Source organism: Polypterus senegalus, chromosome 5 (genome assembly GCF_016835505.1).
Source record: "Polypterus senegalus isolate Bchr_013 chromosome 5, ASM1683550v1, whole genome shotgun sequence".
NCBI classification, from domain to species: domain Eukaryota; kingdom Metazoa; phylum Chordata; class Cladistia; order Polypteriformes; family Polypteridae; genus Polypterus; species Polypterus senegalus.
The window spans coordinates 33,608,227-33,628,423 of record NC_053158.1 but is presented as its reverse complement, the minus strand read 5'-3'; the positions used below and the strand labels follow the sequence as shown (position 1 = coordinate 33,628,423).

Below are 20,197 nucleotides of genomic sequence, written 5' to 3'. Positions count from 1 at the left end.
TGGGACAAAGACATATTTTTTATTGATTCCCCCCTCTGTGCAACAGTTTAAAATTACAAATAAACAATTCAGATGTGATTAAAGTGCACATTGTAGACTTTCATTTAAGGGGATTTGCATGCATTTCAGTCACACATTGTAGAATTGATGCATGGTTCCCCATTTCAGGGGACCATAATGTTTGGGACACAGCAATGGCAGGTCTATTAAAGTCATTTTTCATATTTAGTCTTTTGTCTCATATCCCTTGCATGCAATGACTGCTTGAAGTCTGCGATTCATAGACATCACCAGGTGCTGAGTAACTTCTCTGGTGATGCTCTGCCAAGTCAATAATAATGCAGCCATCTTCCGCTCCTACTTGTTTTGAAAGCAAAACTTTGTAATCCCCTAGACAAGTTTTGAAATCACTTCTTGTTTTTGGTTTTGTTCTTCAGACCAGGTTTATTTTTTTTTTACAGTTCCCCTCTCCCAATTTAGATTAATTAATTAATCTAATTAATTAGAGTTACAGGGCTCAGTTTAGTGTTAGTTTCAGGGCTGTTTTGGAGTTACAAAGCTTTTTGGGTGTGTTGATAACAGTTAAATAAAATATATCATTTTGGGTTGGGGAGTGTACCTTTCAACACCTTTCTTGTCACACTTTCCTCCCTGGGATCTCTTTGTCCACTGAGAATCTCATCCCATTATACTATGCTAAATAGACTTATAAATAGACCTCACATGGATTTATGCCCTTTCAATATGTTCTTGGAAATCCTTTTAGATGGTGAGAGTTTAGATATCATAAAGCTGTTTTCCTGCATATGTGAAAAATTTAAACCTATTCAGAACCAAATTTAAGTTAACTCAGAATCACCTGAATATTAACATAAGGAGTAAAACTCGAAGCTTAATGAGGAAGGAAATACTACCTGTGTAAAAAGTATTATCGAAATTGCAAAATATTTTGTTCTTACACCTTATTTATGTTATAGATGTTGTAAAAAAAAAAAAAAAATTACACAACAAAGTAAATCTAACCATTAAACAGCACACTTAGGGACAGTTTATACTTTATGCTTAGTATGTATCATGGCTGCCACACATTCCCAGGGTTGTTTTGATGCGTCCTCTGAGCGTGCCATCAGAAATTAACACGACATGTGTGCAAATTGCGTTACCAGCAAAAATATGGGTGGCGTGTGTGTTCAAGTTTTGGTACGTGACGTCAACATCGTTGTTTACTATAAACATTGGTTGGCAAGCCGTATTGCAGCTCCAACTGGATCAATCTGCGTACTTTGATGTTTGATGAATCAATCAAACTTAAATGCTGACATGCAAATGCGATTTTCTTCATCCGTTTTTCGCATATGCAATACAAGCGTCGCATATTCCCCATCGTAATGACGTAATACATTTAAAGAGCTCACATATCACTGTATTGCTGTTGCCATTTATTTTTTTTTTTTGCACCTTCGCAACAGCATCAGATTTCAAATAACTTTTATTTTTAACATCTTCGTCCCTCACTACAACACAGCAAAACCAGATATTGTTTTCTTACTGTGATGATGTCTCACACTGCCACCTGGTGGACTCCTCCAGATTTACTTAAAGTACATGTGTGCGTATAGCCAGTACACCGCTGGTGTAGTAGCAGCGTCCTCAAGTGCATGCGTCACGTATCGTTAAGTGTATCCCCAGCCTTACTGTTTGTAGAAATAGTTTTGAAAAAAGAGGTGAGTGGCAATGAGAGAATGCAAGAGGAGGGAGTTGGCAATCAGTTGGTGATAGAGTTGAAGATTAAAATTTACATTGCAGTATGTTTTTCTGTACTGTATAGATTTCTTCTAAAACCTCTTTTTCTATTTTAAGGAACTTAACTGAATTTGTACCCAGTGCAGCTCAGATAACCTCCTGAACCATGGTGACTCTAAAGTGAATTTAAAAGATTTGAAAATGGGTGGATGGAGAAACTCATGTAAAGTATATTTGGATAGATCTATATATGGAACCTGAATTTTTAACCAGGTTGTCCATGTATATTATATTTATTGTACATATTTATAATCAACATTTAGATATCAAATTAGGCAGGCAGTATGCTTAAGGCTTTGGACCTTGGGTTTCAAACTCTGAGGTTGTGGGTTGAAATTCCACTACAGACACTGTGTGACCATGAGAAAGTGTGAGTAACTATTGGTACGTTTGTTTGTGTAACCTGTGACGAACTTGTGCCACGTGGGTTCCTATGTTAAGGTTAATCCTGAGATAGTTTAAATAACGCACGTAAGCTTTTGTGTAGTATGTTGAAAGAATTGAGATATTTTTAATTATTAAAACAATCACATTGTTGAAATAGATAACTCTATTCACAGTTGTGTGTTTGTTAATGTGTATTATTCATTCCATATGCAATCAGACTTTACATATACTGTAAGCATCAGTGACTCACCATCTTGTTGGACAGACAGAACACAGAACTGAATCCTGCTTTCCAGACACAAGCTTGCAGCATTTAGGCTCTGAGAAGGGTCATTAATCTCAAAGTCTTCTCCAGCAGTACAACTGTGAATGAGGCTACGGCCTCCTCTGCCTAATCAGCATGGGATAAGACCTTTATATAGCAGACATGATTTAGTTCATGCTGATCTCTGAAGCCTGAAAAAACTCATTTGTGAGAAAGTCAAGTGTACATATTTTAAAGTTGTTTTGTCCTCAAGATCTCTCTCTTAAAGAATTAGGTTGATGCTTATGTCAGGTGTACACTTGTGTTTACTTTATAATCTTAAAAATCATAAAAAAAATTATTATTTCTTTTTTAATATTGGACATTTAAATATTGATTGAAAAGATTTTGAATTTTATTTTATAATTCATTTTTGGACACAAATGCTCCCTCTACTGAATGGAGCCTACTCCCATCTGGAGATCCATAGCTGCAGCAGGGTGAGGATATTGTTTTTTGACTTCATAAGTGCATTTAACACCTTACAGCCCAAACTGCTCTGGTCAATGCAGGTTGATGCTACAATAGCATCCTTGATAATAAACCACCGAATTAGTAGACCATATGTTGTGTGCCTTAAGAACTATTTATTAGACTAGGTTAGATTACATAAGCCTGGCCAGTACTTGGATAGGAGCCTATCTTGTAAAAGCTTGGGTTGCTGCTGGAAGAGGTGTTGGTGAGGCAAGCAGTGGGCTGTGTATGGATCCCAATGCCCAGCTCAGTGATGAGGACACATGGCCCTGTCCATTCTGGCCCCCTGATCATCCCCTATCTCTAATTGGCTAATGTGTGGTGAGTGCACTGTCGCACAAATGGCTGCTGTTACATCATCAAGGTGGGTGCTACACATAGGTGGTGGTGGAAGTGGTTGACCTCTGTCTAAGCGTTTGAGTAGCGAGAAAAGAGCTATATAAATGTAATTATTTATAATACTGATAATAATAAGTAACACAGGTAGGGTCCACAGGGAACTGTACAGGATCCCTTTCTGCTTACTCTGTAAAAACGTAGAGGTTTGGTACAATATTGAATCATGTCATCTTCAGACATTTTTTGAAGACATCCATAATCGTATGTATCACTGGTGGGGAGGAAAATGAATACAGGACACTAGCAAAGATCTTTGTGGAACAGCGAACAGCTCAGCATCAAGAAGAGAAAGGAGATAATCATAGACTTTTGGATGGTCAAACAAACTCTGTCCTCGTTTCTTATTAATGGTGAAGATGTGGTGGTGGTGAGGGCAAATAAGTAACTGGGGGTTCATCTGAATGAAAGTCTTGAGTGGAGTACTAACCCAGATTTTTTTTTTTACAAGAAGGGTCAGAGTCACTTCTATTTCCTGAGGCAGTGGAGGTCATTTAATGTTTGCAGGACACTGTATAGTTTTTCTACCAGTCTGTAGCAGCTAGTGTATTTTTTATGTGATGGTGTGCTGGTTAAATGGCACTAGAACAGGTGATGCCAACAAACTAAATACACTGAATAAAAAGGTTGGTTCAATACTGGAAGTTAGGCTGGACTCACTTGAGAAGTGGTTGATAAGAGGTCATACAAGAAGTTGCTTAGTATTATGGACAACAACTCTCAGCCTTGTATGAGGTCTTGGCTAAACAGAGGCGCACATTCAGTAACTGAAGGAATGCTGTGTGAGGTCATTTCTACCTACAGCCATAAGGCTCTATAGTGAGTCTCTGCTCGGCCAAGGTGGTCTTGTTCCTTGTGTGCAGAATGGTACTGAGCTGGCCTATCAAACATTTATGACAGACAATGGCACAATTTGTAATGCGCTGTCCCAGAATACTGTGCCAATGACATTCAGTTCTGTAAAATTGTCTCTTATAGGTATGTGCAATTCTAATCTATTTACACATAGTAAATACCTATGCTTTGTTAATTTATTTATATGTAACTCTTCTTATGTTATTATTTGTTCTTTGTTAGTATACTTAAGATTATTATAATTCTTGTTTTATGTATATTTCTAATTTTTGCCTACTGCTGTAACCCTGACATTTCTTATCTATCTATCTATCTATCTATCTATCTATCTATCTATCTATCTATCTATCTATCTATCTATCTATCTAATACTAGTAATTCTCAGATGTTTAGTATTCTAATGAAGATGTGGTTTTACCCTGGACTGTTTTAGCTGTGGTCTGCTGAGTCCTTATATTTTGTGTTGTCCCCCGACTGTGCACTCTTACTACAAGTGTGAGCATTGTAGACAGCGATCCATTGTGCCCATTGTTACTGGACAGCAGCAACATGACATATTGTTTCTTTCAGATTTCTGAGACCTATGCCTTCCTACCAAGAGAAGCAGTGACACGTTTCCTAATGAGCTGCTCTGAATGCCAGAAGAGAATGCATTTAAATCCAGATGGGGCAGATCATAAAGGTAATTCTCCTGCTAATTAGCATTGAAATATAACCGTTTTATTTTACACTGCTAAGTACATTTCACAGTGTCCTTGTTGCTCCTGTGTCACAGACGTGGCGCAGCAGAATACACTGTATGGTGAAGGCAGTTTTTAAGGACAGTGGCTTAAACCTTTTTATGAAGCATTGAAATAATGTACTTAAAAGCTTGATGACTGTGCTTACTTAGATTTATAGGATGTCAGTTTATTTTTTTTAAATAAAATCAAAATGAATTGTGCAATGACATTATGTTAATTTAAATACAGTTAGACTTATGTTTTCACTTAAGAAAGAGACAACCCTGAAGAGGAAAGATTTTTGTGTCATTCATTCAGAAGGTCAAGAACTAACAAGAGACAAAAAATGTTTGTTCATCTTTAGAAATCAAGCAATGGATACAAAATACAGAAAAAGTAAAAATAGCACTACTAAAACTACTAAAGCAGAGTTTCTCTTACAAGTAAAAAGAATGCAAGGGCATGATGTTCTAACTTAAAAGCGAAGAAGACGATGAGGTAGACAAAAAGAATCCAAAGGTTACAGCTAGAAAAATACTGTACATTGTTCTCATTCTCAGTAAGCTATGTATATTTTATTTTTCACATTTCTGACTTTTTGTCATGCTAGACATCAAAACTTTTTGGAGCGGCATCTGAATTTTTGGTCAGGATGAGTTAACAGTAAGTAGAGCTCTAGATTGCTGATCTTAAAAACAAACCGTGTGACCTGCAAAATGGCCCCATGATGGCCGTCCAGTACCATGTTTCATGATTGGTATAGGGTTCCTGGCTTGTTTAAAAAATATTGTTAGATGTGCTATTCTTGAACTGAAATAGTTAAGTATAGGTATTACTGGCTGCAAATAACAGTAAATTTTAAACTACAACTACCTAAACAATAAATAATAAATAAATAAATATTAAATATTATAGAGGAAATTCTGTTAACAATTAAGTTACTTACATATTTATGGTATGTATACAGACATTACTTTTACACAACAATGAAGCCGTACTATTCAGACCCACTTCTTAAGGTCACATGATGATTACGTTTCAGAGATGTTCTTGGATGTGAAGAATGTGATGTGAAGCCTGCTGCAGATGAGAAGCTGTTTGAGAAGTCTAACGGAATTATTAATGTAGTACTAGGGTGTTGTACTGTGTTAGCCATTATGAATGCAGAGAAGAGCCAAGAAAAATGACACCTTTTATTGGCTAACTAAAAGATTACAATATGCAAGCTTTCGAGTCAACTCAGTTGCCTTCGAAAGCTTGCATATTGTAATCTTTTTAGTTAGCCAATAAAAGGAATGATTAACTAAAGACAACATACGAGATGAAATCAGGAAATGGTTGTAGCTGTATAGCGAATCTTTTGTACACAGGAAGAGGCCTGGGTAGTTCTGTTGAGGCATTGTGTTATTCCTGTTATAGTTTAGGCAAAGTAAATTCTTTTTTGCCATTTAAATATTTCAAATAATGAAATGCTACTACTGAACATGTTTTTTTTTGGTACAAATTAAAGCTACTACAAACAAAAAGTTACTTTCAAAAACCAACAGTGTCTCCTTCAGTGTGATAGTCTGATCAACTGACAACATGTTGATCGTTTCCAAGGTTCATAAATCCTGGATAACGGAAGAAGCGGAACATAGTAAGAATTAAAAAATCTTTAATTACAATAAGTACAGCAATACACTAGTTAACTTGCTACTCTTAGGCACACCGCCAGGAACTGTGGGATACACTGTGGTTTTATAGAGTGGTGGGCCGGTCCTGATAGTGATTGGTAGGTGGCCTGGGTTATTGGGGGACCACCCACAAAATACATGGAGCATAATTAAGACAGCTTACATACATTAACAAAATAAAAAACAAAAAATAGTGTACATAACCAACAAAAGTAACACAATCAACTTAAATTAAAAAATCATAAATAAACAAAAGTGATATAAAACATGAATTTCAAAATCAGCTGATGGAACCCAGGCTGAGACCTGACAACAATGTGTCTGTTATGTTGGAAAATCTGAAAATTAACCAATGAATGGGTAAAAATGTCAGTTTGAAGCACAAAAATGTGTTCCTGTATCTTACTAGAAAAGGCGATGGAAAAAGAAAAGGAGGATGCAACATCGACAAGCTTCTGTTCCAAGACAGCCGCTTCCCCAGGAATGTGAACTGAGTCAGTGTCAAGTGCCCTTTCAATGTAATAGAAACCACAGCATAGAGAAAAGTGTGCGTATTGCAACAGGCACACACGTCGCCTTTTCTAGTAAGATGCGATGACGAAGTTCCTCTGCAATATGAGCCAGGAATACTCTTCTTTTCACAGTGGCCCCCGTGCATGCCTTGCACGGTACATGTGCGTTGATCCTGACGACACAGCACAGAGAAAAAAAAGAAAGAGACAAATATATGGGACATTGGGTATAAATGTATTTCATTTTTATTCTCTCAATGACGATCACGCTGTAACACCAATGCAACCCCACCCTCCGATCTGACTCTAAGTAACAGCGCCAGCATAAATTCACATCTGATCTGACGCTGTTCGTTTTCAAATAATATTGCCTTAGTGCAATGATGTTTTCTGATTGGTACTATTCATGTCATAAAATGATTTCTTCAAAATATAATATATACCTACGTCTGTGTTTTTTTTTTTTATTTTGACATCATACACCATAAGGTGCATACTAATTCTGCGTGAGAAGGAACACTCAATAAACCTGAATAAAAAAAAATAAAGTTACAGTGAGATACGAAGAAGGCAGATTCACCAGCGTTTGTGTGTCAGCTTTTATCCCTCCAGATCAGAGACTGTCCAGTTCCATTGCCTCAAAACACTACTCACATCTACAGTTATTCCCAGTTTCAAATAAAAACTAACAGCGTCAAATCCCTAGGGCAGTAGTATGTATCGTGATCGTGAGTGAGAGAATAAAATTGAAAAAAAAAAAAACGGTAACTTTTACAAGTACAGTACTATAAATGTACACGGTCTGTTACAGACGCAAACCAAATGTATTAACAATAAGAGCAGCTCACTACTGAAAACGACAAATATAGGAGGCAGTGGGGATCATATTGGTGGCCCCTTGATTATAAGTCAGCAAATTTTACCGATAACCCACGGAAGTTTTTGTATCGTCCTTGAACCTTTTGTAAAGTGTTTATTTGATCTTTGGACTTCAGGCTTCACACATTCTATAGTTTATGCCTACATTTTGTAACATTTATTACTAAAATATGAAAAGTTTCTGTTTTAACAATGTGTTTACACAGATTACTGTAGAAACGGAACACACATGAAATGCATGTATTCCAAATAATGACCTATTATTTCCACTCTAAAACTCCAGCAGTTCACTCACTCCCAGATAATCAAACAAGGCACGAGCTAGGATAACTTAGTGAACATTCTGCGACGGTGAAGGATGGAATAGTAGGCTGCTTGCTGCTTTTCTTAATCGGCACATTTACAAGACAAAGACACTGACAGAGAGATGCGAACAGATTTACGAGTTTTCTCATAGGCTCTGGTGATTCTAGTGTGAATTCAAAGAAATCTATATTTTAATTATGTGGGTTAAGGATTATTAGACATAAAAACAAACTGTCTAAGTCAAAAAAGCATTACACCATCTCAACAGGAAAGTATTGGGTGGATCAAAAGTTAAGTAAGAAGTAGGAGTTTTCAGACACCTTGGAGCAAAACGTTTATGTAAAAACCCAATGAGGTTTGAAGGAAAGGGAGACCATCTTGAAGACAGAAACAGTTTCAGACCTTTCTTTCTGAGAATATTATTTTCTTTATTATTTATATTTTGCATTTGATCTCTTAACTTTGTGTTTTATTTTTGTGATTTATTAAGTAAAACACACTCTTTCAATTTGGCTTAGATTCTTACATTTTACAGGTCTCAAAGGTTCAAGCAAGAGAGTGTCAAATTAGTGGTTTTGTTGAAGGGTAGGTCTGTGAGACAATAGACTACAACAGGTGATCAGTTAAACCAGTTAAATCAACAATACCTGGTGCTAGGACCAGAGATTTGAAACTATAATGGAAACCTTAAGAGCCCTATGGTCACTACTTCCTACACATCTCTCACCTCATAAGCCTGGACTGGAGTGATGGATAACCTGGGTTTTCCACCAGGCCCAGAGCTAGACTACTGGTTCATCATTACATTTTAAGGTAATCACCCTCCCTGGTAACATGTTTTGGAGCGCTGTGAACTGAGGGGTATAATGGTAGCACCTACGATAATTATTTGGAGTGAACTTCAATTTTGGCAGCGAAAGCTTAGGTTAATAATATCAGTCGATGAAGAGTTTTGTCCGTTGTTGAGACCTGTCTTTGTTCACCATTAGGTAAATTAATTATCTGGTTAAACACATTAAATTGTACTAATACAGTATAAAAAAAGAAAGAGTAGTTAATTTGGACTATCTCGATTTGGACATTAGAAAAGTCACGTGAATTACTGTAATGGTGCTCTGATCTTAGTTAAGAATCAAAATACTAATTGTAATTTTATTATACAGTGTATCATTTGGACTGGATACTTAGCTGAATTATCTGATTCAGAAGACAGACTTCCTTGCCTGGTAACTTTAAAGTGGATTGGTAAAGCTCTTGGAAGTAGTTTTTCTTCACCATGGCGTATCCCGCTTAATGCTGTTTCAGTATGTAGGAGCTCTGACCTGTTGCCGCTGTCTGTTTTTTATTTTGCTGTTCAGAAATGCCACTCGTTTCAGGAATGTACATTATTCCATGAGTAACGTCTAAGCTGCACATGCATGTTTTGTTTACTACTTGTGGTAAAAAAGTCAAGTGCGCACTACGCCTTTAGGTCTGTATGCTCACAAGCTCCAATTCAGGCCTGCAATGGGTAGAAGATTGGGTTTAAATTGGAGTGGGGGCTCACACATCTTGCTATGTAGATTTAAATTAGTTTACAAGTGATACAGTGATATCTTTAGTTAACACATATTATAGGCATAATACAGTTAAAGAGGGGAAATGAGAAAATGATTGGATGTAAATTTGTACTTTTTATTTACAATTTGTTTACTTACAGTACTGTATATTATATATAGCTAATTGCATATGCTATAATTATTCCTTAAATATGTCTTTTATTCAAGTTATGCTGTTATTTGATTCATAATGACTTTCATAATTATCGTTTCTTTTAAAATTGCTAACATATGTTTATAGTAGCTCATTTAACAACAAACCTGTAACTGTTATAATTGACTAAAGTAAAAAAAGATACTGTAGAGTTTATCAGTCATTATTCATAGTTGGAAAACTTCATAATTTTATCGAATTCCTGGCTAAATGGAGACACTGCCATTTAATGTCATATGTTTTATGAAAAGCAAATATTTCTGTATTTTTTAAATGTTGTCATTGCTGGTTGAAATGAAACTGTCCCATCCATCATCTATACCAGTGGTTCTCAACCTGTGGGGCGGGCCCTCCTAGAGTCAAGTAACAAAAAGGGAAGATGTCAAAAAGAAAACAAGAATCAATAATATGAAAAAAAACATCATGTTGAAACCCAGACAAATTAACTTAAACCACATTCTGATACTAGAACCATAAATATAGAGTTAGATAAATGTCGATCAAAGTTAAGTAGGTGTAATAAAATATGCATCACATTTCAAAAAAATGTTGGGGGCACGATTAAAACTGTTATGAAAACTTGGGTCGCAAATACTTGAAGGTTGAGAAACGCTGATCTATACTATAAATTTTTCTGCTCCCATGAGTCAAGAATTTGTTATTTTTGTGTTCTTTTATGGTAACTCTTTGCTGGGTTGGAACCATAAACGCTACTTCTTTGTGTTTCCTAGTTTAGTGTGGTTTCACAAATAAATGTTTAATCACACCTTAATAAACTGGATGGCTTGTTAAATAATTCAATCTATGGACTGCAGAAAACATCTACAGTAGGGAGGGAAAGGAGAATTTGGAGTGCACAGACATTGGTGCAGGTCTCTATGATATTACAGGAGACAACACCTGTGGCGATATTCGATAATCTTATAAAGATAATTTGACATTGATTTAAAATTGCTAAAAATCACAATGCTCTATTGCCATCAAAGCCTAAAATTATAACTCCTTCATCATAAAGTGACCGTGAATGAATATCTCCCAACAAGAAACAGTAAACATATGCCATCCTCAGTTGTTTTCTTTCAACCATATCCTGAACTGCAACTTGACATGCGCTAAGAAAAATCATGTTTTATTCAGTTTTTATCTTGGCTTATCTCTATTGTACTTAATAACAATATGCAGGTGTGCAATTGTGTGGGCTTTTAAATAAAAAATAAGGCTTTGCTTTGGTAAAAATACAATGTCATCTATTTAGTTAAGAGTGTCACATGTACACATTGCAATGAAATTCCTCGATGCACGCTAGGTGAACACGCACCAGTCTGCCACAGACCTTGACTGGCAGCATACAGTAACTCTTATGCCATACGTTATGTAAAATATAACTTCACAAACTAATCGGTAGTGATGAGCAAAACAGCTGAGTTTCCTTTTACATACAGTTTTGCAAAATTGACACTAAATGTCATTTTATATTTGATTTCAAAACAGCAACACTGACTAAATAGATTTTTTTGAGATTTTAAAATTTATTTGGAGTGTTGAAAAGAAAGGAACAATGGTTCTTACAGGTTTGGAAACACCGTAAATGAGTTTTGAATCCATATATTCTTCCGAACAGGGTCTAGATGAAAATGAACAGGAAATTGTGACAAAGTGATGTGCTGTAATGTAGAAATTCAATGAAATTGTTATCTAGATTAGTTGAGATGAAAGCCCTGTACCCACAGTCTTATATCAGATGCCTTTTTGGCAGGCGCAAATTCTCTGTGTGCTGGTAAAGGGGTCCTCCCATCAGCCCCAGCACAGTCGTGCAGTCTGATGGGAACTATAGCACCAGGGTCAGCCCTGGGTTTTGGAATTACAGCCTTCTTTTCTGATATGCCATATAGCCTATATTTTTTAGTTGGACCAACAGCATTGTACAGGCAAAATCTTGTGAAAAACAGTTTAGCCATTTTAGTGTGATTGGCAAACAAATTAACCAACACATTCCAATTTTACTTGTATAGAAAATAATGAGTGGGATGTTGCATGTAGTTTTCTAAAACACCCTCTCTGGTTGTACATTAGAATTAACATCTCTCCATGTTAAAAACAAATACATTCGCACGACAGATATGGCAATGCACTGAATCCATTCAGGAGATCCTGTCACCCGTCTTATAAACGTTTGTGGAATACCTACCCAGTTTTATTTTTTCAACATTATAACATAGAAACCGACACAGCTGCCATTTCAATCTGACTAAACTTACACCCAGACTGCTCTGTGGCTGAATGTGTGGGACATTCTTGAATGCTGAGTATAGTCCACAATATCTCCTTAGATAAGCGGTTTTCTTTAAAACTGTAATGAAGTGGGACATAATTAGTAACAACAATTAAGTGATTATAGGCACAGTATCAATTGATACGCATGGTTTATTTTTGGTTATTACATCTACTTTTATGTGTATCATTACTTTGAATGCAAGCTAATCTTTAATTCCTTCAGATGATTTCTCGCCTACACACGCGTATACTGTAGCTCTGACGGCAGCTTTCTCAAATGTGGATGTTCTTCAGTAATTCTTAATCTTTGTCATTATGAAAGGTGAAGCCACTCACTTATTGTAATTGGCAGTTTGTTTTATTTATTAATTTTAATTTCCCTTGTGGTGTTTTCTATGTGGAACTATTTATAGCACTTCGCTCATATGAGTCAGGAGGACACATCCAATCGTTTATTTTCACCAAAGCATTACATTTTCACTTTGCATCTTTTGGAGGTAGGATGGCACAGTGGTTGACGTGACTGCCTCACAGCTGGTCACTGTTGGTGTGAAGTTTGTGCATTCTGTTTGTGGGTGTCTGGGTGTCTTCTCTATTTAATAAACTCGTTTTCCATGCACATCCTAACGATAATGCGGGTTAGGTTTACTTTTACAAATGATATACAGTATTTCTTGTGTCACTGTCAGCAGTTCTAAACCATGGATTTAAAAATATTTTGTAAATATTTCTTCTTTTGCTTACAGAGAATGGCAAACCGCCCACTTTGGTGACCAGCATGATTGATTACAACATGCCCATTACAATGGCCTATATGAAGCACATGAAGCTGCAGTTGCTGAACTCTCGCAACGATGAGGTAAAATGTTTTACGCCATTCTGTATTCAGGAACTGTATAAATGAAGTGCTTTTGTTCTGAAATCACAATTTGAAGAATATGGTTTTCCTAATTATACAGTCAAAGAAAAAAACAGATGAAGATCATTAAAGCGTATATTACTTTCTGGTGTAATCAACAAATTAATTTTATTGTGCATTTTTTTCTCAAAAACAATTAAGGCGAATGTCAATTATTCATACTAACGATAGGAGGGATGATGCTGATAATTTAAATGCACCGATTAGAGGCTTGATCAGCAAAGGCAAAGAAGGAAACACCGTGTTAAATAGAAAAACTCACAGACTGGAAAAATAAATGCTGTGTTTCAGACATCAGTAATACAAAAAGATAAAGACTTTGAAGAACGGAAAGAAATGATGAGCAGAGGGCGGTGCAGGAAGAATTCTTGTTCTTCATCTATCGTATTAGCAGAGATTGGACACAGTCTTATGTGTGCACGTCTCAAGTAAGCTTCAAGTCGTGACCTTCAAGTTCTTAGTCAAGTCAAGTCTTAAGTTAGAATAATTTCATTCAAGCAAGTCAAGTCAAGCCACTGGTGTTAATCAAGCAGGTCAAGTTGAGTGATTGTGAGAAGACATCAGTAAAACTGTGCTTACACTTCCACCACTATCTGCAGTTCATCCAATTATGATAATGTCTAAAGTATACTAACATACAAGCAGAGAATAGACTTTCTCAGAGAAAACTATTTTAGTAAGAAGTGACAGTGATTGGTATATAATGAACTGGTTTACTTTAAAGTAATTAGAATTTACACTACTGTATGAGCTTTCTGCAGTTCCTCATAATTCCGCGGTGTTTAAAACACACTATATATAAAAAATACATTTTGAAAGGCTATGCCACTTCAGAGTAATGCAGCTATGTAATCTACTCTAATTTTAAAATAATTTCTTCACATAATTTTGCATATTTAGAAATTAACAAATTATTTTTACAATTCCCCATCATTTATGATGCATTGCACTTGCAGAAAATTAAGTTTGATAGGTTTGTATCACTTATTTGTGAACAATGTGGGCGCATTATCCCTCCTCATGACTAAACACCTGCTCACTAGGGTGACCGGACGCAGGCACTGCTGGCATTCTCACTGCCTTCCTTTGAACAATGAGGAAGAGAAGTGGACCGGCTGAACTTGAGCACTGCGACTTTCACCCTTAAAGAAGTAGTTCATTTAAAGTTGGTTGCATTTAGGTCTGCTCAGCCTGGCTTGCCTATTCCACATTTAACTCAAGTAAACAAAAGTATATAGGAATATCAAAGGTAGTTGTTAAAGAGGGTGGCACGGTGGCGCAGTGGGTAGCGCTGCTGCCTCGCAGTTAGGAGACCTGGGTTCGCTTCCCGGGTCCTTCATGCGTGGAGTTTGCATGTTCTCCCCGTGTCTGCGTGCATTTCCTCTGGGTACTCCAGTTTCCTCCCACAGGCCAAAGACATGCAGGTTAGATGCATTGGTGATCCTAAATTGTGCTTGGTGTGTGGGTGTGTGTGCCCTGCAGTGAGCTGAAGCCCTGCCCGGAGTTTGTTTCCTGCCTTGTGGCCTGTGTTGGCTGGGATTGGCTCCAGCAGACCCCCGTGACCCTGTAGTTAGGATATAGTGGGTTGGATAATGAATAGATGGGTTAGAAAGGATAACATGTTAAATAAAACAATGCAGTTCCTAACATCCATCTAGAAATAAAAAATAATGTAATGACATGCCATTTTCTGATTCTGCTGCATATGTTTCACAGTGTTTTTGTAGGTTTCTGGATAGCTAATGTTTAATTTTTTGCTTCTTGAAGCTGGTGTTGCCACAACCTTCTGGGATAACACTATATGTGAAGCAGTTAAAATGTGAACATGTAAATCTGAAACCTGAGAGAATAAGATTTGTTTACACTGTATCATCAAGCAAATATTAATAAATATGTAATGATATGGTACTGGATATAATCATACGGTGTATGAAGTTCATATATATAGGTTATGAGCTCTTTGAGAATTTGGTCCATTGTGCTTTCCTTGAGTACACTTAGTAAAAAATTGCAGTACAGATGATCCCTAAAATTTGTGGGAGTTACGTTCCTAGAGCACCTGCGAATTGTGAAAAACTGCAAATTTTGGATGTGGTTAAAAAATGTCTATAAATGCCTATTTTAATAGTTTATACCCTAAATATGCCCCAAAGCACTTTAATTTCATTTAAAACTCAGCTTAATACATTACCCTAAAAAAGGAATGTAAAAGTAAACCCGTATACTGTATAGTACTATACTGCTATGTCTCCCGCAGTGCTAGAATGTACAATGCCGATGTTATCCCTATATGTACTGTAGTTCATGCAAGCGCATTTTCTTTGGTATGTGCTGTCATTTTCTTTGGTATAAGTAGGGTAAATACGTAATAATTTAATTTAATGAAAATACAGTAAAATGTACGATTACTCACCAATAATGAATGATACTGATTGAAAATGATGATGATGATGAATTAGCTGTGCAGTATGATGAAAGTATGTAATGAAGATAATGACTGCACAGCAAAGCAGAGGATTTAAGGCTTCTCGGGTGGCTACTGCGGCATAACATTTTAGTTCCGAGATCAAATCCAGTAGTTCAACCTTCTCCTGGAGTGTCTTAAACTTTTTGTGGTGCTTAGGTTCATTGCCAGAAGCCTTAGAAGGTGCAGAGCATTTTGGCGGCATCTTAGGGCTTTAAGAAGAACAAAATGGAAAACACGAGAACGCTCAGCGAAACACTCAAGATAGCTACACACGGTAAACTGTTATGATACGGGAATGCTGGGGTGCATCTGCTGGAGATGCATCACAGAGCAGCAGCCAATCAGCAGCAAGAAGAAATGAATAACGCTCTTGGATTGGCTACTTTTACCATCACAAGCCGCCTTTTCCTCCTTTGTGTTCTCTCTACAGTTCAGTATTGCCAGAAAAAAGCCATAAAAAATTGAGGAGGATATTTGAGGTTTCCACTAACAATTATTTGTTAGGTTCCAAAGAAAAATCTGCAAATGACTGAGGCTGCAAACTCTGAACCGCGACTTTGCGGGGTTCTACTGTAAATGTATATAAGGGTGTACTCACACTAGGCCCGTTTTTTCCATGCTGTGCCCAAGCGTGATTGTCCCTGCCTTCTCACCCCACCCTGGTTGTTACTTCATTTTTGATTTCTTAATTTTGAACTGTGTTCAGATTTTGTCTCTCTTTATTCTATATTTTGACCTTTCTGGTACTATTGAAGTCCCGCATGACAATTGGTAAGAATTTGGTTCCTCTTTAATTTCCAGTTCATCCCCTAGTCTTTTCTCACAAAATCCCATTTAGTGTTCACCCCGTCTTCCTAGGTGATCAGTACACTTGTCATCATTGAAGACATTTTGAGAACCCATTGTTGCAATGCCATACGTTGCTATGGCAAATGTGCTTAAATCCAAGATGTGAAATGTAACAGAACCCGGCCATGTTTGTGGTCTGATTACCATTTGTTCTTTGTTCTTTTTCAAAGTTAAGTCTCCACCCTGCAAAAATGCATATGCAAAAACTAGACTTTAAATGGGAGTTGTTTTGCTTTTATTTAGCAAATAATCTGCCAATGGGTAGGTAAAATTTTTTACTTGACAAATTTCCTTAAAGTAAGCTAAAGTACATAAGTTAAATACAAATGTTTTGATAAGTCAATAATTCTTACAATAAGGAAAACGCGATTTAATGTCATGATATAAATACTTTTCACTTGTTTAGATTTTATTTTTTGCAGTGTATTAAAGTTTTGCTTTTTTAACTTATCAATGTTGAGTTTAGTTTGAATACTTTTGCTGAATAACAACTAATGACTTGTCTTGTCCATTGGCCTTGTTAGTCTGATTTGTACTGAATCTGACTCTCCTTTCACATCTTTATTTAAATTAGACCAGAGTCTTTCTCTATACTCTCTCTGTCTATTGCAAAAGTTCATATTTGAGCATTTTACACACAGTGATTTAACATTTAACTTTCTTTTATTTTATATTTTACAGGAAGACAGCTCTTTGGATAGTGATGAGTTTGATATGAGTGACTCGACGCGGATGTCAGCAGTGAACTCTGACCTTAGTTCTAACCTTGAGGAGAGAATGAATAGCCCTCAGAATCTTCACAATCAACAGGATGGTTAGTGGCTGCCATTGGTCTAAATGTTGTTAACTTGTTTTTCGTCTAAAGAGCAACACCAATAATATTCTTTTCCCTTGGAGGACAGTTTTCAAACTCTTACAAAGAATTTGCATAGCTTGGAAAAACCATTCAATTCTAACTAGAATATAACAAGTGGCAGATACACCAGCAGCATTAATATTTTGTCTTTTTTATAGGTTTCAAGGTTTATAGGGTCATTAGTACAGTGTCATTCTTACTAGCACGTGCTAATCAACATGCTGTCACTCTGCAGCACTCCGCAGCACTCTGCAGCACCGTGATTAACTTAAATGCTGCTTGTGTCATGAATAAGGGCACAGTTTTAACGTATTAGTACTGATCTTCACACCGTTATTCTGCCTTAACCCTACAGCTCTTTTACTTGCACCCTTTTAAAGTTTTCTTTTATTTTTGGTCAGTAAATGTATTGCATTCTGTCTCACACCGTCATGGAACAACAACCTAAAATCAGACAAACTTAACGCACTTCATGTTTTTTAAATTATTTGAATAACATGGTTATACAAACGTTATTTTGAATTTACATATATTAGAGTATACCATAGTCTTTTGTAATAATTTTGTAAGAAATGTCTTTTAAATAAATAAATCATAAATGATACACATAGAGACTAAACCTGCAGCACAACTTCCCGGCTGATGTCTCACCAGTATACTGCATCTTGTTAACCTTTTTATTTGCTTTTGTGCACTGTCTGGGTGTAGGGTGTAAAATATTTCATAAGGTGTTTTATTTCCTGTGTGAAATAAAACTTTACGTTTATTTATATTAAACCTGATCTGCCACATATTGGCTTTAATCGTATTTTCTGGTTCAACCGCTATAATTTTGCTGACTCTAGTTTTTCTGCCATTTCTCCTTAAGTTTCAACTGAAAACTTAGCCAGCTTGTTAGTTACATTCTTATCTTGATAACATTTTTTATTTTATAAGAACAGTTGCCTCAAAACTGACACCTGTGGGGTTACACTTTTGACCAATTAGGAAATGGGTCCTCACAGTGTAACACATTTCGTTCTGTGTTTGTTAACTTTGCCCCCAAATGCATATAACACCTTGAATCTCCTTGATCATGAGTTTTTAATATATTTTGCTTTATCAAAAGGTTTTTAAAACTCAAGATGAGCATATTATAAAACGGAAGAAACAAAACACGAAGTTTGTATTGGGGTCCCAAACATTGCCCCCGTTACACTGTATGATCCAAAGCAGAGCTCCTGTACCACTGGGTCACGGACTGCCACCAGTGAGTTGTGAGTTGCTATTGTTCATAATGGTCGAGGGTCGTGCAGTGGGTCACAGTAGATTGACCCCCTTCCAAGGGGGACCCTGCCCTTGCTGGGTCACAAAAATACTTAACATGGAAAAAAGTGGCTGTAACACCAAAAAGGTTGAGAGACTCTGATCCAAAGGCTGGAAAAAGAAGAAAGCACACTTGTGTTGATGATATACATTAACAATCTGCCACAAAAAAAACAAAGAAAAACACTTAGAGGCATGGAACTCTGACTTCCTGGTCCAATTGTGAGCACCACTTTCCATTGGAGACTTTGGTTAAATATGGTGGAGAACAGAAGGTGCAGGAGAGGAGGTAACATCAATGGTTCTCAGGAAGTTCCACTTCCCCCAGTCTAGGGAAATGGATGAAACAAATGTTAGTGGAGTGTCACACTCTTTTCCTTCCCCGTGTTCATCTAGCGTAAACACATAAAACTATATGATCAAATGCTTTTGTTGCTAAATCATATTAGTGAAATATGGCCTCCTGACCTCTTAAGCCATGTTGACTGTTTTTTAATTCATCTGAATCTAACGTGTTTTTCAATTTTTTTCTGGAATTATTTCCATAAAAGTTACCAACCCGTAACACTCTATAGCAGTCATTGTGAAGCTTCATCAGTAAGATGTAAGCAGTGGCTTGAAATATGGAGGCAGTCAAATTAAAGGACATTTTAGGGGAATTTGATTTGAACCATTATTGTCTGAAGTGAATAGAAACTGTTCATTTAGCATAAGTAACAAATCCCATTAACGTTAAAACTTAAAAGTAGGCGAGCTGTGGGAGAAATGAAAGTTGAGTGTCGTGCGTACTTTTGGAGTGACTGACTAGCATTACAGTTTGAATTTCAGTGTTGTACACAGTAAAGGAGATGGTGTTTATTATGTACAGTAGAATATACTGTTCAGAGGAGATTCTGAATTAGCGCTAAGGCTTTTCTTTAAACACGTTCCACAAACAACAGTCAAAATATAGATAACAAATACTGGAGAAAATAATACATCCCTCTGCCTTAGAAAACTTTATTAAAATAATTATGTGGCTTTTGATTGTACAGTAATTAATTTGTAATTTCTGTCATTGATCATCACAGCAATGGAAATAAAACCTCGATGCCAAAGTTAAATCAAAACTCTGTAGGTCTTTCTCCTGTTTATTATAATGAAACACAAATTACCGCGTATTCCCAAACCCCTTTTTTTACCCTGCTCTGTTAATATTTCATTGAAGTAATTTTGGTACAACATCCAGCTTTAAGTCTATCAACACTGAACTTGGTACCAGTTCTGATTTGCACTTTTGCTCAGATTAGGTGGGCACCACAGCGGCATATTTCAAACAGGATTGACACCCAGAGTTTGACTGTAACTCAAGAACACCAATTGTGTGTTTTTATGTTATTTTACTTTTAAAAGCAAATTTTCTCCCAAGATTAATTTTTCTTTCATGATTGTATACATTTTTGTATTCACTTTTGTTATCTT

At 36.5% G+C, this 20,197-nt stretch overlaps 1 protein-coding gene across 3 annotated transcripts in view; it reads left to right on the top strand.

Moving 5' to 3' along the window:
• Positions 1–20,197, top strand: part of LOC120530198 (nucleolar protein 4-like) — a 432,135-nt gene that overhangs the window by 182,684 nt on the left and 229,254 nt on the right. For all 3 annotated transcript variants that reach the window (XM_039754462.1, XM_039754461.1, XM_039754463.1), the window contains exons 3-5: positions 4,790–4,901; positions 13,087–13,199; positions 17,257–17,389. In XM_039754462.1, the coding sequence (XP_039610396.1) occupies positions 4,790–4,901; positions 13,087–13,199; positions 17,257–17,389 (358 nt within the window). The remainder of the gene's footprint in view (positions 1–4,789; positions 4,902–13,086; positions 13,200–17,256; positions 17,390–20,197) is intronic.